Consider the following 25,219-nt stretch of genomic DNA (forward strand, 5'->3'; position numbering starts at 1 on the left):
GGCGGGGCCCGGAACCGCCCCCCCCCCCCCCCCCCCCAAAGACCAACACCCGGGTTGGGGGTGCTAGTTGTGCCGGCGCGGGGGGGTTTAGGAGAGATTTGCCCCCGCTGGGTCCCCCCAGCCGGCGTGCCACCCCGCCACGGAGGCCGGGGCCCGTCCTCCGAGCCCGCCTCCCTCCCCCCGAGCGGCCACACTCCCGGGCCACCCCAGCTCCGGCCCGCCGGAGCCAACCTGCGCTGGTTCGGGAGGGAAGCCGGCCAGCTGGGGCCGTGGCCCCGTATCCCCCTCTCCCCGCACCGAGACATTGGCACCTCTTCCCCGGGGCCTCGCGTGCCCCCCTCCCTCCCCTCGGGGCCGGAGCAGCGGGCAGGGGCCCGAGGTCCCGGGAATCCAGACACCTCCCGTCTCGGACGCCCTCGGGGGAGGCCCGGCCCTAGCGGAAGTAACGGGCGCCCAACCGGCCTCACCCGGCCGCACGCTGGGGCCGAGGGAAGCCGGGGCGGCCCCGCGCCCGCTTCTCCCCTGGGCCAGGGGTCGGTCGGGCCAGAGTCAGGCCGGTCGAGATCGGGGGGAACGGAGGGAGAGCGGGGCCGCGGGCCGGGTCGGTTTAGCTAGCGATGGCGGGCCGCGGACGAGGCCCGTCCCACAGCGGCTGGCGCCTGAGCCGTCCGGGCCTCGGCCGAGGGCCGCGGCGGGTCGGGGGGCGGTCTTAGATGCCGGGCCCAAGAGCGGCTGAAATTTTTGTTAGATTCTACGCCGGCCTCGGGTGCCCCCCGCCCCCGGGCGCGAGCCTCCCGGAGGCCGGGCCTTGCCCCGGCCACCCCTCACCTGCTTCAGGGGAGGGCCGGGGGGCCCGGGGGCAGGGACGAATGTCAGAGCTGCCTTCATTTTTTGATAACGACTCTCGCTGTATATGCAAATGGGGCCCCTGGGAAGGGGCAGAGAGGGGAAGCCCGGCGGGGGCGCTCAGGGAGGGGAGGTGCCACCGAAGACGCCCCCGAGCTTCAACGAGGGGTCGGGGCCGCCCCCGTCCCCTCTACCGTCCCGGTCCGGCCGCCGTCTTGTACGCGTGCCGTCCGTCCGGGGCGTCCGTTCCAGGTAGAGAGGGAATCCCGCCCCTCGACCCTGCTCTGGATCTCTTCCGGCAGGCCGCCCCCCACCCCCCGGCCCGGGATTTGGGGCTCGCCCCGGGCCGGGGGGCTCACGCGGATGGGGACGGCCAGGGTGGACGCCGCGAGGGGGAGGAGGAGGGGGCGGCGGTCCGGGTCCTTCTCCCCCCTAGACTGGAAGCTCGTCGCGAGCAGGGAACGCGTCTGCCAACGCGGTTGTATCGTGCTCCCCCGAGCGCTCCGTCCAGCGCTCCGCACGTAGCAAGCGCTCAATAAATACCGTCGACGGATCGACCGATTAAACGCCGTGCTAGTCTAGAAGGGGCAGGGGCCCGGCGCGACCCGGGCCCGCCCCGGGGGGGCATCCGGGGGTCGCGGCCGGGACCCTCCGGTCCCCCTCCCCGTCTCTCCCGTGCCCGGCTTACCTCGGCCGAGGGCGGCGGCGGCTCCCTCCCCCTCCCTCCCCCTCCCCGACCGGGTCCCTCCCTGGCAGAGGGGAGGATGAGGGAGGGAGGCCTGGGCCGGAGCAGCGGGGGGTGAATACAGGTTTATTGAGCAGTGCCGAGAGAGAAGGCAGAGGGCACCGGGGGAGGGGACCGAGAGGCCGGGCCGAACAGCAGCTACATGGTCAGCTCCTGCAAGACAGAGGCGGGCGAGGGCCGGTCAGCCCCGGCCCCCGGCCCGCCGCGGCCCTCCCTCCCCGGAACCCCCTCTCACCATGATGGCATTGACGATGTCGTTGTTGTTGTGTCTCAGGGCGCGCACGGCCTTGGCCCGCGACACGTTGGCCTGAGCCATGACCAGCTCGATGTCCCGCACCTCCAGCCCCGTCTCGTCCACCTGCGGCGGGGGGAAGGGTCCGGGGGGGGGTGGGGGCGGCGCTCGGGACTCCCACCCGCGCGCTTGGCGCGTCGTCCCCTCCCGCCCCGCCGCCCCCCCCCGGGTGGCGGAGGGCGGAGGCGGTCGGCGAGGCCCGACAGAGCCGGGGTCCCAGCCCTCTTTTCGCACCCAAGGGTCCCGTCCGCCCCCACCCGCCGCCCTTCCCCCTCACCTCCTCCTCCTCCTCCTCCTCCTCGCCGTCCTCCTTGCCGCCGAGGCCGGGGGCCGCCTCGGCGACGAGCGGCGAGGGCTCGGCCGGGACCTTGAACTTGTCGGCGGCCGCCTTGTGCGCTTGCTGGGACAGGTCCTCGATCTGGGGAGGGTCGGAGATGGGGGAGCTCGGTCCCGCCCGCCCCTCCTCCCGCGACCGGGCCGGCGAGGGGGCGGCGGGGGGAGGGGCGGGAGGGCGGGGTCCCGGGGGCGGCCGCCGACCTTGGCCTCGCCGAAGACGATGTAGATGTCGGAGGCCGGGCTCTTGAACACGTCGGGCTTGGTGATGACGAACAGGATGTTCTTGGACTTGCGGATGGTGATGCGGGAGACCCCGTGGATCTGCCTCAGCCCCAGCTTGGACATCGCCTGGGGGGAAGGGGAGGGAGGGGTCCCTCGGCGGCGGGGGCGCGGGGGACCCCGGGCCCCGGCCCCGTCGCGGCCCGAGACGGGGAGGGAGGGAGGGCCCGGGGGGGGCCGGTCCCGGCGCGGTGGGGGCGGGGCCCGGCCCGAGGGCCCCAGGAGACCCCCCACCCCCGACCCCCGCGACCGGTTTCGGGGGACTCCGGTCCGGCCCCCGGCGGGGTCACCCACCTTGCGGGCCTTCTTCTCGCTGCGGCTCTGCTTGGCCCTGCCGACGGCCTCCTCCCCGCTGCCCGGGGACGGGGCCGGCCGGGCCTGCCCGGGGAGAGCGGGGGGCGGTGTGAGCGGCGGCCCCCGACCCCGCCGCCTCGCCCGGAGCGGCCCGTCCCCCCGCCCCACGGCACCCCGCTCGCCTCGCCCTCCAGTTTCGCCGACACCCAGGGTCGTCCGGCCCCAAGCCGCTCCCTCGCGCCGCCCCCTTCCGTTCCGAAGGGGGAACCCGACGGGCCCAACGCAGGAAGTTGGCCTTCCCTCACTCGGCCCCAGAGAGTCCCGCCCGACCCCTGCCCTCGGCGAGCTCGGGACCGGCCCGCGGGCGGTCGCCGGGCCGAGAGGAACGGCTCCCCGGCGCGCCCCGAGCCCGGAGGACGACGCGACTGCGGGCCCTCCGCTCTCGGTGACCGAGCGCGGGTTCTCGGTAAGCGACCCCCGCAGACGCCTCCACCCGGAGCCCGCTCCGGCCGCCGCCTCGACGCCCGCCCGCCCGCCCCGCCGCCCTCTCCCTAGGCCCAGAGGTCACACGGAAGGGCCCCGGGCCGGCCGGCGGCCCCTCTCCCTCCGGGCCGGGGTCGCGGCCCGGCGGCCGGGCCTACGGGGCCAGCGCGGCGGTGGGCGCGGGGGCCGGAGGGGAGGCGGCGGGTACCTGGGTCGCCGTCGTCCGCGGTCCCGTAACGTCCGGCTCCTCCAGGTCCGGGAGGGACCCGCCGTCGCTCTCCGAGTCGTTGCAGGAACCTGGGGGTCCGACGGACGGTCGAGACGCGGGTGTGGGCCGGGGGTCCCGGTCGCCCCCCGCCCCCCGCCGCACCCGCCCGTCCCACGGGCCGGCCCCGGCGGTCCCCGCCCGCGCCGGTCACTCACCTCTGCGGTCGACGAGGGCGCGGGACCCCGGGCCGGGGCGCGGGGTCAGCCCGGCCGCCCGGCGCGGCTCCTCCGGCTCCGCCTCGCTGGACGAACCGGACCCGGACCGCGCCGAGCCGCACGGCGGCGGCCGCTCCGGACCTGGACGGGAGAGGGGACGCTGCGGGCCCGCCCGACCCCCGACCCCGCCGTCCTCCCCCCCGCCCGCCCGCCCCACCGGCCGGCATCCACTCACCTCCCACGTGCGTCCGAGGCGGGGGGACCGGGGCGCCCGGGCCGCTCTCCTCCCCGCGGCCGGCGGCCGGACCGGGCCGCGGGCCGGCCGGGGCCCGAGGGGCGGGGCGGGCGGGGGCGCCGGGAGGCACTTGGCTGGGAGCTGGGGGCGCGGGGCCCCCCCGGGGCCCGGGGTCCCGCCGAGGCGGCGGCGGGGGCCCGGGGGCCGCGGCCGCGGGGGGACAGCCGCCCTCCGGAACCGCCTTGGGGCTCTGGTCTTTGGCTTGAGGTCGCGGGGGGCAGGACCCCCGGGGGGCCGCCTCGGAGCCGGGGGTCTTAGGGGTGCAGCCGGCGGGGAGGGGGGCCGGCGGGGGGCCGGCCCCGGCCCGGGGCCCGCCCGGGGCCTTCGGGGGGCGGGAGGGGGGAGAGCCCGCTCTCCTCTCCGCGGCCTCCGCCGCCCCGGGACGGGAGGCCGGGGAGACCGGGGAGACCGGGGGGTTCGGGGCCGCGTTCCCTGAGACGGCCCGGGCGGGAAGGGGGGAGGGCTCGGGGGGCGCCGCCCCCTTCACCTCCTCCGGCACCGGGACCGGAGGCGTCGGGGGCTCCTTATTGCGGGGGGCGGGGGGGGGACCGGCCCGGGGGGGTCTCTGAGCTCGGGGGGGGGCAGCCTTCTGAACCCCGTCGGGAGGGGGCCGCGGCCCAGCGGGGGGAGGTTTCCCGATTCTGTCGGGAGGGGGCTGGGCTCCGGCCGGGGGGGTCTCTGAACTCTTTTGGGAGGGGGCCGGGCTCCGGTGGCGGGGGGCTTCTCGATTACGGTGGGAGGGGGCCGAGGCCCGGCGGGGGGAGGTCTCTGAACTCTGTCGGGAGGGGGCCGGGGTTCGGCGGGGGGAGGTTGCTGAACTTTTTTGGGAGGGGGCCGGGGGCCGGCGGGGGGGGGTTTCCGAACATCGTCGGGAGGGGGCCGGGGGCCGGCGGGGGGAGGTTGCTGAACCTTTTTGGGAGGGCGCCGGGGTCCGGCGGGGGGCGGTCTCTGAACATCGTCGGGAGGGGGCCGGGGTTCGGCGGGGGGCGGTTTCTGAACTTTTTTGGGAGGGGGTCGGGGTCCCCTGGCGGGGGGTTTCTCGACTCCGTCGGGAGGGGGCTGGGGTCCGGCGGTGGGGGGTTTCGGAACATCGTCGGGAGGGGGCGGGGGTCCGGGGGTGGGAGGTTTCCGTACCCTGTCAGGAGGGGGCCGGGGTTCGGCGGGGGGAGGTTTCTGAACTTTTCTGGGAGGGGGTCGGGGTCCGGCGGCGGGGGGTTTCTCGACGCCGTCGGGAGGAGGTTGCGGCTGGGCGGCGGGGGGTTCCCGAACTCTGTCGGGAGGGGGCCGGGGTCCAGTAGGGGGCTGTTTCTGAACTCTGTCGGGAGGGGACCGGGGTCCGGTGCGGGGGGGTTCCTCGCCTCTGTCGGGAGGGGGCCGGGGGCCGGTGGGAGGCGGTTCCCGGACTCCGTCGGGAGGGGGCCGGGGGCCGGTCGGGGGGCGGTTCTCGACTCTGTCGGGAGCGGGCCGGGGGCCGGTGGCGGGGGGGTCCCGGACTCTGTCGGGAGGGGGCCGGGGGCCGGTCGGGGGGGGTTTCTCGACTCTGTCGGGAGGGGGTCGTGGCCCGGTGGCGGGGCCTTTCTGAACTCTGTCGGGAGGGGGTCGGGGTCCGGCGGCGAGGGGTTTCTCGGCTCTGTCGGGAGGGGGCTGCTCCCCGGCGGCGGGGGGTTCCCGGACCTCGTCGGGAGGGGGCCGCGGGCCAGGGGTGGGAGGACCCCGGGGCCCGGCGATAGGGGGCTTCTCGACTCCGTCGGGAGGGGGCTGGGGCCTACCGGCGTTGGATTCCTCAACCCCGTTGGGAGGGGGCCGCGTCCCAGCGACGGGGGTCTTCTCCGCTACGCCGACAGGGGTCGAGGGTCCAGAGGTGGGGGGGGTCTGAACCGTTTTGTTTGGGAGGGGCGACGCGGGGGAGGGGTGTTTCCGGACGGGGCCGGAAAGGGGCCGGGGAGTCGCGAGGGTAGGGGGGTTCTGAATTGGACCGGCAGGGGCCCGGGGGGCGCCGGGGGGGTGGGGGGGTGAGGGTCCGAGGGCGGGGGGTTCCTTCGCCTGGCCGGGAGGGAGCTGGGGGTTTTCGGGAGGGCAGGGGGGTGAGGGTCCCGGGGCGCGGGATTTCCGAGCGGGACCGGGAGAGGGCCGGGGGGTCTCGGGAGGGGCGGGGGGTGAGGGCCCCGGGGTGGGGGGGTTTTGAGCAGGAGAGGGCCGGAGGGTCTCGGGAGGGCGGGGGGGGCGGGACCGGGGCGAGGGCCGGGGGGTCTCGGGAGGGGAGGGCGGCGAGGGCCCTGGGGTGGGGGGTTTCCGAGCCGGCAGCGGCAGCCCAGGGGGCGGGGGGCTCTCAGGAAAGAGGGGCCGGGCGGGAGGAGGAGCCCCCCCGCACGGGGGAAGCCTCCCCGGCTCCGAGCCGGCGGCCTCCCCGAGCCGGCCCGGCCGGCCTCCGAGGCGGGGGGCCGCGGGCCCGGCGGCAGCGGCGGCCGGGCGCGGGGGCCGCCGGCGGAGGCCCGGGGGCCGGGGGCGGCGGAGGGCCCCCGGGGCCCGGCCTCGGGGCCTCCCGCGGCTCCATCTCCGCCCGGCTCCTCTCGGGCCCCGGCGGACCCCCGGGCCGGCTCGGCTCCTCCGGCGGCCGCGGGCGCCCGGAGGCGGAGGGCGCGGGGTCCCGGCGGGGCCGTCGGCTCGGGGTCCCGGTCCGGGCGAGACGGCCGCGGCGCCCGCTCCTCGGAGGGGTCTCCCACGGCTCCCTCGGCGCGCCGGGCCCCGGCGGCGGGCCGGGACCGGGGCCGGGCTCCGACGCCGGCCGCTCGGAGGCGGGGCGGGGCGGCGGTGCCTCGGGGCCGTCCGGACGGCTCTCCGCTTCACCCTGCCGGGGGTCGCTCCTCCGGGCCGGCTCGGCCGGCCCCGGGGGCCTCTCGGTCTCGGGGGAGCCCGGCCCAGCCGGGGCCCCCTTCCGGTCATCAGGGCCGGCTGCTTCGCCCCGGGGGCCGGGCGGGGGGCGGCAGGGTCCCCGGCCCTCGCCCGCCGACTCCCCCGACCCCCTGCCGCCCGGGGCCGAGTCCGGCGCCTCCTCGAGGGCCCCCGGGGAAGGCGGCCGGGGCTCGTCGTCCGTGTCGCGGCGGGCGACGGGGCGCTCCCCGGCCTCCGGCTCCTCCGGCTTCGGCGTCGCCGCGGCAGCGGGCTCCGGCTCGCCGGCGAGGCCCGGCCCTCTGCCCTGGGGCATCGCGTCGGCAACGGACTCCGGGTCCGAGTCGAGGCCCGGTCCTCGGGGCTGCGGAGTCGTCGGGGCGGCGGCCTGCGGGCCCGAGGCCCGGGCCCGTGGCCCCGTCGTATCGTCGGGCTGCTCCGCGTCTAAGGCGAGGCCCGGTCCTTGGGCCTGAGGCTTCGCCACGGCGACGGGCTCCGGGTCTGAGGCGAGGTCCGGTCCTCGGGTCCGCGGCGGCGGCGGGGCCGCGGCCCCGAGGCCTACCCCCCGGGCCCGTGGCCCCGTCGCGGCCACGGGCTCCGGGTCCAGGGCGCGGCCCGGGTCCCGGGCCCGTGGCCCCGTCGGGACGGCGGGCTCCGGGTCCGAGGCGAGGCCCGGTCCTCGGGCCCGAGGCGGCGTCACGGCGGCGGGCTCCGGGTCCGAGGCGAGGCCCGGTCCGCGGGCCCGAGGCGGCGTCACGGCGGCGGGCTCCGGGTCCGAGGCGAGGCCCGGGTCCCGGGCCCGTGGCCCCGTCGGGACGGCGGGCTCCGGGTCCGAGGCGAGGCCCGGTCCTCGGGCCCGAGGCGGCGTCACGGCGGCGGGCTCCGGGTCCGAGGCGAGGCCCGGTCCGCGGGCCCGAGGCGGCGTCACGGCGGCGGGCTCCGGGTGCGCGGTGCGGCCGGGCCCTTGGGTCTGCGGTGTGGTCACGGCGCCGGGCTCCCGGTCTGAGGCGGGGCCCGATCCGTGGGCCTGTGCCACGGTCCCGACAACGGGCTCCGGGTCTGAGGCGAGGCCCGGTCCTCGGGGCCGCGGCGTCTTCACGGCGACGGGATCCGGGTCCGGGGTGCGGCCCGGCCCTTGGACCTGTGGCGTCGTCAGGGCGACGGGCCCGGCGTCCGGCGTGCGGCCCGGTCCCCGGGACCCCGGCGTCGACGCGGCGACGGGCTCCGGGTGTAGGGCGCGGTCCGGTCCGTGGGTCTGCGGCGGCGGCGGCGGGGCGGCGGGCTCCGGGCCTGAGGTGAGGCCCGGTCCTTGGGTCCGGAGCCAGGCTGCCACCTTCTCCTGCTCCTCCTCTTCCTCTCCGGCGAAGGCAGGGGCGAGGTCCGGGGGGGCCCGGCCGGGCGCGGCGGCCCGGTCCGGGAGCAGCGCCGGGGGCCGGGCGTGGGGCTCCCCGCTGTACAGACGCTCGTCGTCCTCCCCGGCGTAGGAGGCCGAGTCGGAGTCGGAGGAGGCGGCCGACGTGTCGTCGCGGTAGGCGAAGGCCTCGTCCGCGTCCTCGTGGATGGACGTCTCCGACGGCGACCGCAGGAAGGAGGCCGAGGAGCTGTCGTCCTCGTCGCCCGCCTCGCCCCCGGGCCCGGCCCCCGGCGCCCGGGGCAGCGGCGTGATCTCCACCGAGTCCGCCTCGAAGATGAGGCTGCCCCGGAAGGTCAGCAGGGAGGCCGGGATCATCCGGTCGCTCCCGGGGAAGCCGGGCCGGGGGGAGGGGCCCCGGGAGGACCCGCTGCCCCGGGACGGGCTCGATTCGGACGAGGGGAGCCCCAGGGGCCCGGCCGGCAGCGGCCCCGTGCCGTCCGAGTCCGAGGCGCCCCCCGGAAGGCTCTCCTCCCCCGACTCGACGCCCGAGAACGGGGAGAAGGAGCCCCCGTCCCCGCCGCGGCCGGGGGAGCCCGGCCCCTCGTTCTCCGTCGGCGGGTCGGGGGACGGGGAGGAGGGGGGCGAGGAGGTGCAGGAGGACGGGGGCGAGGAGGCCCAGCTCCCGCCCTCGGCCGTGACGTAGGAGCCGGAGGGGGAGGTGGGCGGGGAGCCGGGCCCCCCGGCCTCCGGGTCGCCGGGCTCCCGACCCGGGCGGAGCGGGCCGGGCGGCGGCGGGGCGCGGGCCGCCTCGGTCGGGGTGGAGGGGGCCGTGAAGAACAGGTCGGGGTCCGGGCGGGGGGAAGGCACGGGGGGGTCTCCCTGAGAGAGCCGCTCGGGGGGCGGGCCCGGGTCGGCGGGCGGACCGGGGTCGGCCCCTCCGGGGCCCGGCCCGCCGCCGCGGGTCTCCTCGCCCATCACGATGCGGGGCTCCAGGGTCTCCGGCGCCGGGGGCTCCCCGGCGCCGCCCTTGGCCGGTCCCGGGGAGGGGCCGCACTCCCCGGGCGGGGCCCGGCCGGGAGCCGGGCCCCCCGCCGGCCCCGCGTCCGAGCTGGCCCCCTCGGGCTGGGGCCGCGCCTCCTGCTTGGCGGGCAGGAAGGCCAGGGGCGGGCCGGGCGGGCCGGGCGGGCCGTCCTCCAGGGGCGTCAGGACCTTGGGCGAGGGCAGGTCCCCGCAGGGCGTGGACGCGGCCGAGGCAGGGGCATGGCGGGCCGGATCTGCGAAGGAGACCCCCGCGGAGAGGGGCGGTCGGGGAGGCGCTCCGGGGGCGCCCTCTCCCCCGCTCCCCGGAAGCTCCCCGGGCGCAGGGAACCCGTCGACCGGCCCGGATCTACCGCACCCGCACCCGGGACGGCGCCCCGCACACGGCGAGGGCTCGATCGACGCCGCCGATCGATCGGGGCGGGGACGGCGGCCACCGGGGGCTCCGGCGCCCTCGGCGCCGTCCCCCCCCCAAGCGTCTCGCGCGGCGCTCCGCGCTCGGCGAGAGCTCGGTCGGCGCCGTGGGCCGGGTCAGCCCCGGGGCCGCGGGCCCCCTGGGGACCCCGAACGGGACGGGGCGCGGGGAACGCAGGGGAGGAGGGGAGACCGAGACGCACGCGCCCGCCGGGCGGGCCGACGACCCCCGTCCGACCCGACCCCCCCCCCCGTCCTCCTCCCCGTGGGGACCCGGGGCTCGGGGACCCGGGACGGGGCCGCGCCGCCGCCCGCCCGCCATCCCGGGCCCGCGTCCCGCCCCGGGTGGCGGGCACGGGCCGGGCGGCGGGGCCGGGCGGCGGGGCCGGCTCCGGTCCCGCCCGGTCTCGGGCCCGGCCCTCTGCCGCAGGATGAGAAGGCAGGATCCGGGCCCCGGGGACCGGGCCGGGAGGGGAGGGGGAAGGGGAGAGGGGAGGGGAGGGGAGGGGAGGGGAGGGAAGGGAGGGGAGGGGAGGAAGGGGAGGGGAGGGGAGGGGAGGGGAGGGGAGAGGCGAGCGAGGGACGGGCCGAGGGAAGGGCCGGCCTGCGGCTCCCACCACGGGGAGCCCGGCCGCTCCCTGACTCAGCACTTTCTACTGAGCCGTCCGGCTGGGACCGGCCAGCTCCCTTCCTCCTCCTCCTCCTCCCCCCCCCCCCACCCCCGGGAAACAGCCCCAGCGCTTCCTCCTCCGGGACCCCCACGTCGGCCCGGGAGCCCTTCCTCCCTCGACGGGCCGCACCCCCCAAGTCTCCTCCGGCCGAATCCGCCCCGGGAGGGACGGGGAGGGCGGGCGGGAGACGGGGAGGCCGGGCGCAAGGAAGGATGGACGGACGGAGGGGAGGGGGAGGCCGGGCGGGCGGGAGGCGGGGAGGCCGGGCGGAAGAGATGGAGGCCGGGCAGGTGGGCGGAAGAGATGGAGGCCGGGCAGGTGGGCGGAAGAGAGGGGGGCCGGGCGGGGAGGCGGGAGAGAGGGAGGCCGGGCAGGCGGGAGACGGGGTGGGTGACCGGGCAGGAGAGCGGGAGGCAGAGAGAGAGAGGGAGAGGGAGGCCGGCCTCCCGCGGAACCCGGGACCTGCCCGGGTTCCGCCGACAGTAACGTTGGTATTTGTTAGGCGCTCACTGCGTGCCGAGCACTGTCCCGGGGGCTCACGGAGGCACCGGCCGCGGCAGCCGAGCTCTCCGGACGGACCTATCTCCGGAGGCCGTCGACCCCCGTCCGGCCACGACCCCGCCTCGGCCCGCTCCCCCTCCCCGGGTCCCGTCTGGGAGGAGAGGGGGGCCCGGGACGGAGCGGCCTACGGCCCCGTCCGCCCGGGGGCCGGACGCCCGGCCGGGTCCGTCGGTCCGACGGCATTCACCGAACGCTTGGGGAGTGCGATCCGGCCACGGAGACGGGCCCGAGGTCCCGAGAGGGGGCTCTGGTCTCCGTCCCGCCACCGCGCCGTGCAAGTCTGGGCCAGTCGCTTGACTTCTCCGTACTTCGTGGGATTCGTTACCAGCTCTCCCTCTTGGACTGCGAATCCCTCGCGGGGCCTGATGCTCCCGTCTCTACTCCGCCGCTCGGTACGGTGCTCGGCACTCAGTGGGCGCTTAGGAAATACCACCCGGTACTACTATCGTTATCGGGCCACGCGGCCGGGGGAGGGGTGGGTTTCGCTCGATCGATCGATCGATCGATCGGGGAGGGCCCAAGGGGTAAGAAAGGAAAGGGGGGGGGGGGGGCGGGCGTGACCGATGTAAGAGCCGCTTAAGGATGTCCTAGTCTCCGGCCTGGCGCATGATCCTCGCCTTCGGGGCACCCGGGCCGATCGGGGGCTAGGAGGGAAGGGCGGAGCCCCCCCCCCCCCACTGGCGCACCCCCGATCTCGCCTCTCCTACTGCGTGGGCGGCCCCCGCGCCGAGGGCAGAGGCGGGACCGGCCTCCCCCGGATCCCCCGGCCTCCTCTGGGGAGTGGCCATCTTGGAGGGCCCGAGGGCCTCCTCTCCCCGCCGGGGAGAGGGGGGGAGGGGCGGGCCCGGGACCCCCTAATAGTGGCGGGAGCCGTTATAAGCGCTCACTACGCGCCAAGCACACAGTAGGCCCGAGGGGAGCGGGGCGGTCGGCACGGCGCCCCGCGCCTCGCGAGTGCTCGATCGAGGCGAGGGGCCGAATGAATGACAGCCTCGGGGGCGAGGCCCGGGGACGGGGGTCGGTCCGGCCCCTCCCGGCCTCCTCGGGGCCCGCTTTCTTCCCCCTCCGCCCAGGGTCCCCGGTGACCTCGTCCCCCCCCCCCCCGGCGCCGGCGGCCGCTCCTTCCTCCGGCGACCCCGGGCCTCGCCCTCCCGCCCTGCGGCTCCCCCGGGGGAGGACGGACGGGGGAGGGGGCCGCGGCCCGCCGAGGGGACGGCGGGGGCAGGAGGGGAGCCGGGCCTGGAGGTGGGGCGACGGAGAGGAGGGCGCGGGGAGGAAGGGATGGAGGCAAGGAGGGAGGGATGGAGGGAGGGAGGGAGGGATGGAGGGAGGGGCCCGGCTGTCATTGTCCTCGTCCTCCTGCCGCTGCTCCTCGCCGCCGCCCCGGCGCTGGGCCCCGCTCCCTCCCGTCCCTCCCGTCCCTCCCGTCCCTCCCGTCCGTCCGTCCGTCCGTCCGGCGGGGAAAGGTGGGGCGTCTCACCTGGGAGGACCCCGCTCCGCTCCCCGTCCTGCAGCGGCTCGGCGCGGGCCGCCTCCTCTCCGGGCATCCCTGCGGCGGGGGGCGGGGGCGGACTGGCGGCCAGACCCCGCAGCCCGTCCGTCGGTCCGTCGGTGTGTCGGGCGGGTCGGCGGGGCGGTCGGTCGGTCCTTCCCCGCCCAGGTCCTCGGGAGGTGGGGGGAGGGGAGGGGCGGGGCCTGCCCGTGACGTCACCGCCGAGCCCTCCTCCGGCCCCGTCCGCCGCCGGGGGCGCTGCGGAGCGCCTCCCCTCCCTCGGGCCTCCTCCCGCCGCCGCCGCCGCCGCCGCCAGGTGGCGCCCGCCCGGCCCCCGTGCTCCCCGCGCGGGCGCAGACGTCGCCGCCAGGTGGCGCCCGCCCGGCCCCCGGGCTGCTGTGCTGAGCTCCTCGCCCGGGCGCTCGCTACGCTCCCCTCGAGAGATTCCTTCATTTCATTCAGTGGTATCTAATCGAGCGCCTCCTAGGTGCGGAGCGCCGGACCGAGCGCTCGGCACGGACAGATCGGTAACTGAGAAACCCGCGCTGGACGCCCCCAGCGCTCAGCACGGCGCTCCATAGGAGGCGCTCGATAGATACTACTGAACGGACGAAATACGATCGACTGACACCCGTCACCGTGTCCCTGGACTGGACGGCCCCTCGAGACTGGAAGTTCATTCAGTAGTATTTAATAAGCATAATGTTGGTATTCGTTAAGCGCTTACTATGGGATGACCCTGTGATAAGAATGTTGGTCTTTGTTAAGCGCTCGCTATGGGCAGAGCACCGTTCTAAGCGCTGGGGGAGATCCAGGGTCATCGGGTCGTCCCACGTGAGGCTCACGGTTGATCCCCGTTTTGCAGGTGAGGTCACCGAGGCACAGAGGCCCAGAGAAGTGAAGTGACTCGCCCACGGTCACCCAGCTGACCAGTGGCGGAGCCGGGAGTCGAACTCATGACCTCTGACTCCGAAGCCCGGGCCCTTCCCGCTGAGCCACGCTGTATCTCCCCCAGCGCTCAGAACGGTGCTCTGCACATAGTAAGCGCTTAACGAATACCAACATTATCACCATGTGCAGAGCACCGTTCTGAGCGCTGGGGGAGATACGGGGTCATCGGGTCGTCCCACGCGGGGCTCCCGGTTAATCCCCGTTTTCCAGATGAGGTCACTGAGGCCCAGAGAAGCGAAGTGACTCGCCCACAGTCACACAGCTAAGTGGCAGAGCCGGGAGTCGAACCCGTGACCTCTGAACTTATTGAGCGCTTACTATGTGCAGAGCACTGGACTAAGCGCTCGGAATGGACGAGTCGGCCGCAGGTAGAGACCGTCCCTGCCCGCTGACGGGCTCACGGTCTAGTCGGGAGAGCCGGACGGACAAAAACAGTAGCGGTAAATAGAATCAAGGGGATGGACGTCTCATTAACAAAATAAATAAGGTTCTTAAAAAATAGACGAAGTTCATCAGGGGCAGGGGGCGTATCTACTTCTGTGGTGATGTACTCTCCCAAGCGCCCGGTACGGTGTTCTGCCCCTAATCCCAAGCGCCTACTACAGTGCTCTGCACCTAATTAGAATGATGGTGTTTGTTAAGCGCCTACTATGTGCCAAAGACTGTTCTAAGCGCTGGGGGAGATACAAGATCAGCAGGTTGCCCCACGTGGGGCTCACAATCCCCCTTTTACAGGTGAGAGGCCCAGAGAAGTGAAATGGCTTCCCCAAAGTCACACAGCTGACAGGCGGAGGAGCGGGGAGTAGAACCCATGACCTCTGACTCCCGAACCTGGGCTCTTTCCACTAAGCCACGCTGCTGCTCTACTACGGGCTCAGTAAGTACCACTGATTAATGGAGCACTTAGAGCACCGGAGAGCACGGTAGAAGACACCACCCCTGCCCTACGTATGTTCCGGAGAGGGATGGGGAACATCTAGCCTCCATTCTACCCTCCCGGGTCGGTGAGGGAGGAGGAGAAGATGGAGAGAAGGGTCAGCATCATCATCCCCAGTGGCATTTATTGAGCACTTACGTGCGGAGCACTTTATCGGGGCTTGGGAGAGCACAGTACAAGAATCCACAGGCACATTCCCTGCCTACGTTGAGTTGATTTACCGAGCACCTAATTGGATGCAGAGAACTGGGAACAAGCACTTTTTTTAAAATGGCACCTATTAGGTGCTTCTTAAGTGCCAAGAATTGAAGCCCCGAGGGATGTTTGGACAGCCTCTGTCACACACACAGAGGAGTGGGATTGAATCCCCATTTTACAGCTAAACTGAGGCACAGAGGAGTGAGCTGCCCGTGGCCGCACAGCCCAGCGGCGGTCAGGATTAGAATCCGGGGCCTCTGCCTCTTAGGCCTGTGTTCTTTCCACTGGCCCAAGCTGCTTCCCTCGGGAGGAATCTGGGAGCGTGCAACAGAGCAATCGGGATCTCTGCCCTCGAGGAGCTTCCAGGCTGGCGGGGGAGACGCACCCAACGCTAAATTAGACAGGAGAAAGGAAAGGGAACAGGTACAGCTGTGCTTAATAGGGATGTTGTGTTACGAATTGCTGCGGGATGCTTAAAGCCAGGAGGGTGGATATAAACGGCAAAGTTTGGGAATGAATCGTATTTATTGGGCGCTCGCTGCGGGGAGTCATGAATCAATCGGGGAGGTTCCGGGGATGGGATCTCAGAAAGGATATAAAAACGAGAACCGCGGGCTAGTCGGTTCGAAGCGCGCGTGGGACGGCGGGGACGGCGGAAGATCGAGGCGCAGCGTGTAGGCTACCCTGACCGAACAAGAGAGCGGGCTGGGGTGTGGTGTGAGAAGAGTGGAAAAACAAGAGGGGTGACTGACGGCCTTAAAGCCGATTTCTGCTTTGTGCAGAGAGGAACGGGGAGATGTGTACAGGAGAAAAGCGATCCGGGCGGCAGAGTGAAGAACGGATGGGATCGGGGAAGAGGCCGGGGGCCGGCAAGGATGCTGGTGGAGTAGTCCACCTCTGCTTAGGGGTGGTGACCTCCTTCCTGCGCGGCCCCCAACCCCACCCCGACAATAGTCTCGAAGCATCTTACAGCCAGGGGACCCACCTGGGAAGAGGAAAGGAAACCGAGATTCCGAGGGGCCGCGGGTCGCCCGCCAACGCGGGCGATCCCGTCTCCCCGCCTCGTTATCTCTACAGCTCTTGGGGAAGCGGGGGGAAGTCCCCAAGACCGTCTCCCGAAGCTCTCTCGCTCTTCGGCCGACTCGGGGGCGGGCCGAACGGCACGGGCCAGAGGGGCCGGGGAGAAGGGGGCAGGCCAGCCCAGTGGGGGTCCGACGGATGCTGGTGATGCGGGGAGCGGGGGGCGGGTGAGGGCCGGCCAGCCGCAGCCCCGCTGGCCGTCGGGGGAACCTCGGACTCGCGCCGAACCTGGCCCCCGGCCCCCGGGGTCTCTGCACGGCCCCCAGCCGGGACAGGGTTAACCCCTAACCCCGAGGGGGCGGGAGCCGGGGGGAATCGGTCCTTTCATCCACCAGCCCGGCCCGTTGCCACGGAAACCCGCTCCCGTCCCCACGGCGATGGCGGGACCCAGCGGGGCGGCCAGGAGGGAGGGGCCCGTTGGCCATCCTGCAATTCGTTCGTATTTATCGAACGCTTACTGGGTACGGGGGGGCTGTACTACGTGGGTGTGTGGCGGGGGGAGGGGGGACATTTCTGCCTGACTTACTGCCCCACAGGCCCCCTCCCTGCATGCGCACGCAAGGACTTCTCTACAAAACCCCGCGCCATGGGGTCCGCGTGCGTTCCGGGGCCCACCAAGAGCTAGACGGCATAAAGACCTTTATTGGAGGGGGACACTGGGGCGCTGTCACAGGCGGGCTCCGACAGCCTCCCGCCCACGCCCCCGTAGGCCCCGCCATCCGGCAGCGGTGGCGAGCGGCCCCGGCCCCGGAGGAGGGGACCCGGATTTGGGGGGCGGGGGGTGGGAACCTTCCCACAGCGGCACCCGGCCCTGGCTGGGGGGGGACGCGGGGGAGGCTCAGTCCAAGTCTGTGCTCCCCGCCCAAGGGGGCGGTGGGGGGGAGGACCCCCGCAGAAATCACTTGGCCAGTTCCTCTGCCACGGCCTTGCCCATCTTGTCTTTGAGGTAGGCCCCCTTCTGCCACTCGGACTTGAGCTCCAGCCACTCGTAGTAGGGCACCTGAGGAGAGGGGACGGTGGGGGGGGAGGGGTGAGGGGACCTCGACGGCGGTTACCCGGCCCAATTCCCCAACAGGACGGCCCTCTGCCCCTGACCCAAACCAGCCCCTCGCCCGGCCTGGCGGCGTTCCTCGGGCCTGGGCCTGGGCCAGGGCAGGCTTGGGGCAGATCGGAGGAGAGCGGAGAGAGACGCCGCCCCCCGTGCGGCCCCCGGTCCGGCGTGTCGGCGGCGGCGTCTATCCCCGGGGCCCGCGGGCCCGCCGGCGTCGCCGTGGCGGCCGCCGAACTGGACGGGGCCCGCGGTTGGGGAGGTGCCCCGGGCCCCGGTCTGAGGGCGGAGAAAGGCCACCTCCGAATCTCTCCCTGCCCCGCCGGGGGCGTTGCGCTGTGGGGTGGGGGCTCTGCCCGGGAGCACCCCGGCACCGACGCCCTTACCCCCGTCTCTTTCCTAAGTGGGTCCCGAAGCGCGGGGAAGGGAGGGCCCGCTCTCGCCGGCCCCGCCTCCTCGCTCTCCCCGAAGCCCCCGCCCCGGGAGGGGGCGGGGTACTCACGTCCACCACCAGGAAGCCGGCCCCTTGCAGATGGCGCCGGGCCATGGCGAAGCGGCCCAGCAGGTCCTTGCTCCGGCTGTTGAAGTCGGGGAACTCCCAGCGCAGGAAAGCCAGCCTGGCAGAGGAGGGAACGGAGGGCGGTGAGGGCGGACCCCCGGCGGGGACCCCGCCGGGGCCGGAGCGCGAAGCGGGGCGCGACCCGGTGGAGGCCGGCGCCCGGCGGGGCGGCCTCACCTCTTGGCACCCGGAGGCAGGGGTTGGCTCCCGGCCGGCCGGGCCAGGTGAGGAGCGGCCAGGTCCTTCAGGGGCAGGGGCTGGTTGTCCTGGCCGAGCACCACCTCCGCGTCTGCGCCAAGGAAGGAGGGGAGGGGAAGGGGCGACGGTCAGACGGTACCAGGCGGTACCAGGCGGTACCAGGCGGGGACCGTCCGAGCCCGGCCCGGGGTGTCCGCGGCGACATCTATCCCCGAGCCCCGGGGAGGGGGACGCGGGGCCCATGGGCCGCGGTGTCGCTGTGGCAGCCGTAGGGCCGGCGCCCGCCACGGTGGGGGCGGGCGCCGAATTTGACGGGGCTGCGGCGGGGGCGGGTCTGGGGGACGGGGGAGGAGGGGGTCCCGGAGTGGTCCCCGAAGGAGAGGCATCTTACCGAGCTCCCAGCCGTACTGCGTCATCACCCCGAAGCGGCCCTTGTCGCCGCTTCCCAGCAGCCCCCGCAGCGTCTCCTGCAGCTCCTGCTGCATGGAGGTCTCCTTCCGGAGCGGGGACGGGGGGGAGGAGGAGGGGTGGGGGCGCAAGGCCGGCGGGGGCAGGAAGGGACCCCCGTAGGTGGGATGCTCCAGCCGGGCCGTGGCGTTGATGTGCATCAGCTTCTGCCACGTGCTCTGGTCCTGGGGGGACTTGCTGTCTGCAGGGAGGGGGGACGGTGTGACGAGGAGGAGGAGGGCGGGCGGGGTTCCCTCGGTGACTCCCCCCCACCCCCCCCCGCCCCGCTCCCCCCCGGGACCACTTCTAGGGTGGCAGAGGGCGCGTTCTCGTGGCAGGGAACCACGGGGGCAGAAGCGCCCGATGTCGGCGGCGACATTTATCCCCGGGCCCCAGGAGAGGGACGCGGGGCCCATGGGCCGCGGCGTCGCTGTGGCAGCCGTTCGGGCCGGCGCCGGCCACGGTGGGGGCGGGCGCCGAATTTGACGGGGCTGCGGGCACTCTCTCTCTCGCACACACGCACACGGGTAGAGCCCCGGCTGGGACGGAGGACGAGCCGGGGGGGCGGGGCGGGCGGGGGGAGACGGGGGCCCGCCGATCACTCACCCAGGAACTGGGCGTGGAACTGGGGGGCCAGGACCCTGGCCAGCTGGTCGCCCCGGACCCGCCGCAGCACGCACAGGGACCACACCAGATCCACCTGCAGGCCGGGGCCCAGCTCTGCCAACACCGGGTTCAGCCGGTCGTGCACCTGAGGGCGAGGGGCGGAGGGGGGGATGCCCTCACCGGGTGGGCCGGTCCGGGGCATCTCGCGGGCCCCCGCCCGGGGCTACGGGGCGCCTCCCCGCGGCAAGGCCCGCGGAAACCCTCGCGGGTCCCCGTTCCGGGTGGCGGGCGGCCGCCCGGCCCAGCCGGGCGTTTCCCAAGCACCGCGCCTCAAGCGGCACTGGGAGAGGTGAAGGGGTAGCTGATGGGAGCTCGACCGGAGGGAGGGGACAGACAGGTGGCAATCTGGGCGGGCGGGCGGGCGGGCGGCGGAGGGGCCGGGGTCCTGCCGGCCGGGAGTCCCGGGGAAGGGAGGCCGGGGAGGACGCGCGACGTCCCTCCTGCCGGCCGCTCGTGGGCCCCGCCCGTCCCCGCCGCCCGCAGCTCCGCCGACCCGACCCCCTCGACCCCGCCCGCCCCCGTCAAGCTCCCCGGGAAGGGAGCCGTACCGCGCTGAAGAAGGGGTCCTGGGGCTCGGGCTGGAAGTTCAGGCGGGCGAAGGCCAGGACCACGTTGCACAGCTGCTGGGGCGTGAAGCTAGCGGCTTTTCCCGCAACGTGCTGGGGGCAGACGGAGGACGGGGGAGATGAGGAGCGGGCGGGCGCCTCTCCCCCCGGGGCCCGCGGGCGGGGGAGGAGGGGCGCCCGGCTCACCTGGCCGAAGGCCTCGAAGAGCGGCAGGTTGAGCCACTTGAGGAAGGCGAAGGACTTGGCGCAGCGGGCCACGTCGTTGGGCGACATGCCGGGCACCAGGGGCAGCAGGTCGGCCGCCAGCTTCTGGAACACCTGCGTCTGGTGGAAGTTTAGCTTTCCTTCAGGGCAGAGGAGAGCGGGGGGTTCTTAGCCGGGGCCGGGGGGGTCGGGAAGGGGCGCCCTCCGCCCGTCCCCGATTCGGCCCCGGGGCCGGGGGTGGGGGGGGCGGCGCGGCGTCTCACCGTAGGCGTAGGCCAGGTCGATGAGGACGCTCTTGCTGAGGGTGAAGGGCTTCTGCATGAGGTGGTAGGAGACGGCGCGGAGCAGGGGCACCGAGCGTCGGTTCTGCAGGGCCAGGGCCAGCAGCACTCTGCGCAGGTCCTCCGCCCCGAACTGCTCCACCAGCTCCAGGCCCTGGCGACCACACCGACCCCCCCGCGCGACCGTCAGCCGGGCCCGGGCTCGCCGGGGACCGGCCGCGGGGGACCGGCCTGGGCCGGCCCGGGGGACGGCGGCGTGGCCTAGCGGTTGGAGCCCGGGGCCCGGGCCGCAGAAGGACCTGGGGTCACGTCCCGGCTCCGCCCCCCCGTCCGCCCGGTGACCGTGGGCAAGTGGCTTCGATTTCCGTGCCTCGGTTCCCCCGTCCGTACGGTGGGATTAAGGCCGGGAGCCCCAGGTGGGACACGGGCCGTGTCCAACCCCGTCACCGCCATCCACCTCGGCGCTTAGTACGGCGCCTGGCGCGTAGTAAACGCTCCCCGATACCGCCTCTCCTCGAGGCCGGCCCCGCCCGCCGGCCGGCGCCCCCCCCCCTACCTTGTCCTCGAGGCGGTCCATGAGGGCCTCGGACAGGTGGCCCACCCTGGTGAGGAGGGAGACCACGGTGCGGCAGTCGTCGATCTCGGCCCAGCGCCGCTCCAGGTGCAGCAGCAGCTCGGCCAGCAGGTCGGAGCGCCGCTCCTGCAGGTAGGGGACGGTGGTCTCGGCCAGGAAGGCCAGGTGGCGGAACTTGAGGCGCCGGAGCCGCCAGCAGACCTCCTGCTCCACCGAGCGCAGCTCCTTGCAGTCGTCGGGCAGGCGCAGCGAGTACAGGCTCCGCAGCAGGATCACCAGGGTCTTGTTCCACACCAGGGAGATCTGCGAGGACCCCCGCCCCCCCATCTCCTCGGTGAGACCCAGCCGGCCGCTCTTCCCGGAAGGCCCGGCGGCCCCCGCTCCCTCGGCCAGATGTCCCGCCGAACTCTCCCCGGCGCTTAGCGTACAGCGCTCCGCCCGTGGTGAGCGCTCCGGGAACACCACCGATGGAAAATACGACGGCCCGATGACCCGCCCAGGGAGACCGTTCCCTCGGGATCCGAGGTAGGAAAGGAGTCCCGGGGTCCCGCCCACGCCCTCCTAGACCGTAAGCTGCTTGTGGGGAGGGAATGCGTCTCTTGTTATACGGACTTCTCCCGAGGGCTTAGCGCAATGCTCTGCGCGCAGTGAGCGCTCAATAATAAGCCTGACCGAACGACCCCCCTCTACCCCGGGGCATCTCTGGGATCGAAGAGCGGCGGGCGGCCGCAGCCTGTCTTCCTGCCTCGAAGACTGACCCCGGTGGCCCCGCTGTGCTCCCCAGCGGACGGATTTATTCTTTACGGTGTCCGTGACGCGCTTCCCGCGGGCCGGGCGCCGTGCTAAGCGCCGGGGTGGCTACCGGCTAATTAGACCGGGCACGGTCCCCGTCCCCCATGGGGCTCCCGGCCTCCGTCCCCGTTCTGCCAGTGAGGTGACCGAGGCACGGAGAAATGAGGCGACTCGTCCAAGGTGACACGGCAGACGCGTGGCGGAGCCGGGACGAGAACCCGGGTCCTCTGAGCCCCAGGCGCGGGCCGACTCTGCCAGGCGGTGCCGCTTCCGTCCCGGTTGTGTCGGCGGCGATATTTATCCCCGGGCCCCGGGGAGCGGGTCGCGGGGCCATGGGCCGCGGCGTTGCTGTGGCAGCCGTTGGGGCCGGCGCCGGCCACGGAGGGGGCGGGCGCCGAATTTGACGGGGCTGCGGGGAAATCTCAGGGCGACTTACATCCGTGTCGGTCATTTCTTATATTTAGGTCTGTCCCCCTCCACCGCCCCCCCCGAAAAACACTCTAAGCTCATTGTGGGGAGGGAACGTGTCTGTTTTATCCCACTGTCTTCTCCCAAGCGTTTAGTATAATGCTCTGAACGCGGCCAGCGCTCAATAACTACAGTTGACTGACTGGGGATGGGACGGGTGTCCGACCCGAGCCCACGGATTCCAGCACCCTCCGGATCTAGCGATCAGTCGGCGGTATTTACCGAGTGCCTACTCTATGCTAGACGCCGTACTGCCCACATGGGAGAAGGAGAAGACAGAGTAGAAGCGGTGTGGCTCGGTGGCTACAGCCCGGGCCTGGAAGTCAGAAGGAACCGGAGTCTCAGCCCGGCTCCGCCACGTGTCCGCTGGGTGACCTAGGCCAAGTCCCTTCGTTTCTCTGGGCCTCGTCTACCTCATCCGCCACAGAGGGATGAAGACCGCGAGCCCCTCCCGGGACAGGGACCGTGTCCAACCTGATTAGCTCGTCTCCACCACAGTGCTCGGCACAGAGGAAGCGCTTCGAAAGATCATTATTATAAGACAAGACCGTGAGTTCCACGTGGGACACGGACTGTGCCCGGCCCGATTAGCTTCTATCTAGCCCAGCGCTCGCTACGGCGTCTGGCACGCGGTACGCGCTGAACGGACGCCGTTAAAAATAATCACAAAGAGGAGGAAACGGCCCCGTCCCGCCCCGCCCCCGGGACCCAACCTGGCCGTGCACCGTCTTGAGCAGCTCCTGGAAGCGGGCGTCCCGGACGAGGGGGCCGGCGTCCTGGCGCTTCTCGGCGAGGAGGCGGGAGAGCCGGACGAGCATGAGGGCGGCCTGGTTCCGGTGCGGCGGGTGGCCGCAGCGCACCAGCTGCAGCACCTGCTCGGGGCTGGAGGCCGCTTCGATCAGCCGGTCCGCCGGCTGGCTCTTGGGGAACGGGGTGAACACCGGCTCCTTCTCGGGGAACCCGCTGCCCGCCGCCGACAGGGTGGAGCCGGGCGCGGGGGCCGGGGCCCAGCGGGGCGCCCGGGCCGGCCGCAGCAGGTCCGGGGCCAGCGGGGGCGACCGGCAGACGGCCGCCGCGGACCGGCCCAGGAGGCGGGAGCAGCGCCGGACCAGGCGGGCCGCCATCGCGCCCCGCGGCTCCGACAGGCCCTCGCAGACGGGGATCACCTCGACATGGCTCACGTCCCTGCCGGGGGCGCTGGGGGACGGAGGAGAGAAGACAGACACGCGGTCGGGCGATGGTACTTACTGAGCGCTTACCGGGCGCCGCGCGTTGGGAGAGCGCAGGAGGAGGACAGACAGACACGTTCCTGGCCCACAGCCAGTTGACGGTCGAGAGGTGACCGGGGGGGGGGAGAAAGGGGGCCCGGGGAAGCCCGCCCCACCGTCACGGAAGCCGGGGTTCTCCCCGCCTATGTTCTGGTCGCCCCGGAAGGAGCCTGAGGCGGCGTGGCCTGGTGGGTGGAGCCCAGTCCTGGGAGTCAGAAGGACCTGGGTTCGAAACCCACCTCAGCCACTCGTCTGCCGGGGGACCTCGGCCGAGTCACCTCGCTCCTCTGGGCCTCAGTTCCCTCGTCGGAAAAACGATCGAGACCGTGAGGCCCGGGTGGGGCAGGGACGGTGTCCGAGGCGGTTACCCTGTATCCACCCCGGCGCTTAGCACAGTGCCTGGCACATAGCAAGCACTTAAGTACCATTAAAAAAAACTGGGGTTCACTCAATCCCTCTTCTCCCTCCTGCTTAAACTGGGAGTCCCATGTGGTAACTAATCGATCGGCGGTATTTACTGAGCACCTTCTGCGTTCAGAGCCCTGGGAGACAACAGTACAGCAGGTCGACAGGCTCCCGGCCCACACGGCGCTTAGCTCATTCATTCAATAGTATTTATCGAGCGCTTACTACGTGCAGAGCGCTGTGCTAAGCGCTTGGAAGGGCCAATTTGAGAGACAGTCTGGTGTTAGAGACAAGCTGATGATCTTGTATCCACCCCAGCGCTCAGTACAGTGCTTGGGATGTAGTCACCGCCCAAATACCGTAATTATTATTCTTTTTAAGGGTCGGCGGATGGCTCCGTTTGCCGGATTCCCCGGGGGCAGGGCCGCGGCTCCGACGGGAGGGAGGAGGAAGGTCCGAGGACGAAGCCGGGGGCCGGACGCGGTGCGGAAAAAGCCGCCACCGAGGCCCCAGGAGACGCGGTCAGGTCGAGGGGCGATAATAATGGTATTTGTTAAGCGCTTACTCTGTGCAGTGCACCGTTCTAAGCGCTGGGGGAGATACAGGGTCATCGGGTTGTCCCACGTGGGGCGCCCAGTCTTCATCCCCATTGTCCAGATGAGGAAACTGAGGCCCAGAGAAGTGCAGTGACTCGCCCGCAGTCACCCAGCTAAATGGCAGGATTCGAACCCACGACCTCTGGACTCCCAAGCCCGGGCTCCTGCCACTGAGTCACGCTGCTTCTAGGGGTCCTGGCGGGAAGGGCCCTGGGCGTCAGAAGGGGCTGGGTGCTAATCCCGGCCTGCCGAATGACTTTGGCCGAGTCCCTTCCCCGGGCCTCGCCCCGAAAATGGGGGTGGAGACTGTGAGCGCCACGTGGGACTGGGACCGGCCGGCTTAGGTGGGCCCGATGCCGGCGCTTCGTACACCGCCTGGAACGTAGTAGGCGCTTAGCAAGTAGCATTAAAAGCAGCATTAGAGAAAAAGCGTGGCTCAGCGGGAAGAGCCCGGGCTTGGGAGCCAGAGGTCATGGGTTCGAATCCCGGCTCTACCACGTGTCAGCTGGGTGACCGTGGGCGACTCACTTCACTTCTCTGGGCCTCAGTTCCCTCATCTGTAAAATGGGGATGAAGACCGTGAGCCTCACGTGGGACAACCCGATGACCCTGTATCTCCCCCAGCGCTTAGAACGGTGCTCCGCACCTAATTAGCGCTTAACAGATACCAACATTATTAATATTATCATTCTCAGGGCCTCGGTGACCTCATCTGGAAAATGGGGATTAACTGTGAGCGCCACGTGGGACAACCCGATGACCCTGTGTCTCCCCCAGCGCTTAGAACGGTGCTCGGCACCTAGTAAGCGCCTAACAGATACCAACATTATTAATATTATCATTCTCGGGGCCTCGGTGACCTCATCTGGAAAATGGGGATTAACTGTGAGCGCCACGTGGGACAACCCGACGACCCCGTGTCTCCCCCAGCGCTTAGAACGGTGCTCGGCACCTAGTAAGCGCCTAACACATTCCAACATTATTAGCAGTATGAATTTTTTTAAAAAAAGGCCAAGGGGACCACGTGACCCGGCCTTTCCCCGGGGCTTCTTCCCTTCGCTCCCCCGAGGATGGATGGATGGATGGATGCCTGGATGGATGGCGTTTAGGGAGGGGTGACCGGGGGTCGACCCCACGCCGTCCTCCCGCCGCCCCCGCCCCCCCCGCGGAGCCCCCCGGCCTGCCCTGACCTCCAGCCGCCGTCCGCGCCGCCCCACGGGCCCCACGGCGCTCTCCGCGCCTGCGCGGCGCGCCCTCCTGACGTCACCCGGCGCGACGGCCGGAAGCGCCACCGCCCACGCGCTCCTGGCGGAAGCGCCGCCCCGCCGCCATCTTGGTTGAGGGCAGAGGCCGGTTCCCCCCCTCCCACCTCGCAGGGAAGGGAATGACGGTCGAAGGTGCTAGAGGTTAAGCGCCTACCACGGCCAATCGGGGCTATTTCTTCAGCCCTCGGTGGATGTAGGCCACCGTACTAAGCGCTCGTTAGAGTACAATAATAATAATGTTGGTATTTGTTAAGCGCTGACTATGTGCAGAGCACCGTTCTAAGCGCTGGGAGATCCAGGGTCA

The 25,219-nt window shown here is 72.6% G+C and overlaps 2 protein-coding genes and 3 non-coding genes across 5 annotated transcripts; all 5 read right to left on the reverse strand.

Moving 5' to 3' along the window:
• Positions 1-1,637: 1,637 nt before the first annotated feature.
• Positions 1,638-12,581, reverse strand: NACAD (NAC alpha domain containing). The gene is made up of 11 exons (XM_039913970.1): positions 12,401-12,581; positions 6,520-9,510; positions 4,611-5,825; positions 3,934-4,074; positions 3,699-3,839; positions 3,484-3,572; positions 2,793-2,876; positions 2,421-2,567; positions 2,161-2,301; positions 1,827-1,949; positions 1,638-1,744 (listed from the first exon to the last, which is right to left on the reverse strand). Exons 1-11 carry the CDS (start codon positions 12,465-12,467, stop codon positions 1,730-1,732), a joined length of 5,154 nt encoding a protein of 1,717 aa, XP_039769904.1. The 5' UTR covers positions 12,468-12,581; the 3' UTR covers positions 1,638-1,729.
• A 3,619-nt stretch (positions 12,582-16,200) lies between these two features.
• On the reverse strand, positions 16,201-24,892 carry TBRG4 (transforming growth factor beta regulator 4). Its single transcript, XM_029077850.2, has 11 exons — positions 24,841-24,892; positions 22,095-22,578; positions 20,104-20,424; positions 19,530-19,701; positions 19,249-19,406; positions 19,045-19,155; positions 18,437-18,581; positions 17,775-18,032; positions 17,363-17,474; positions 17,129-17,243; positions 16,201-16,578 (listed from the first exon to the last, which is right to left on the reverse strand). The coding sequence occupies exons 2-11, from the start codon at positions 22,503-22,505 to the stop codon at positions 16,477-16,479; spliced, it is 1,905 nt and encodes a 634-aa protein (XP_028933683.1). The 5' UTR covers positions 22,506-22,578; positions 24,841-24,892; the 3' UTR covers positions 16,201-16,476.
• On the reverse strand, positions 17,571-17,705 carry LOC114816287. The gene has a single exon (XR_003764053.1). It is a non-coding gene; the product is annotated as a small nucleolar RNA SNORA5 (small nucleolar RNA).
• LOC114816333 lies at positions 18,192-18,326 on the reverse strand. Its single transcript, XR_003764097.1, has one exon. It is a non-coding gene; the product is annotated as a small nucleolar RNA SNORA5 (small nucleolar RNA).
• On the reverse strand, positions 21,193-21,327 carry LOC114816345. The gene has a single exon (XR_003764109.1). It is a non-coding gene; the product is annotated as a small nucleolar RNA SNORA5 (small nucleolar RNA).
• Positions 24,893-25,219: the final 327 nt, after the last annotated feature.

This window comes from Ornithorhynchus anatinus, chromosome 13 (assembly GCF_004115215.2).
Source record: "Ornithorhynchus anatinus isolate Pmale09 chromosome 13, mOrnAna1.pri.v4, whole genome shotgun sequence".
Lineage (NCBI taxonomy): Eukaryota > Metazoa > Chordata > Mammalia > Monotremata > Ornithorhynchidae > Ornithorhynchus > Ornithorhynchus anatinus.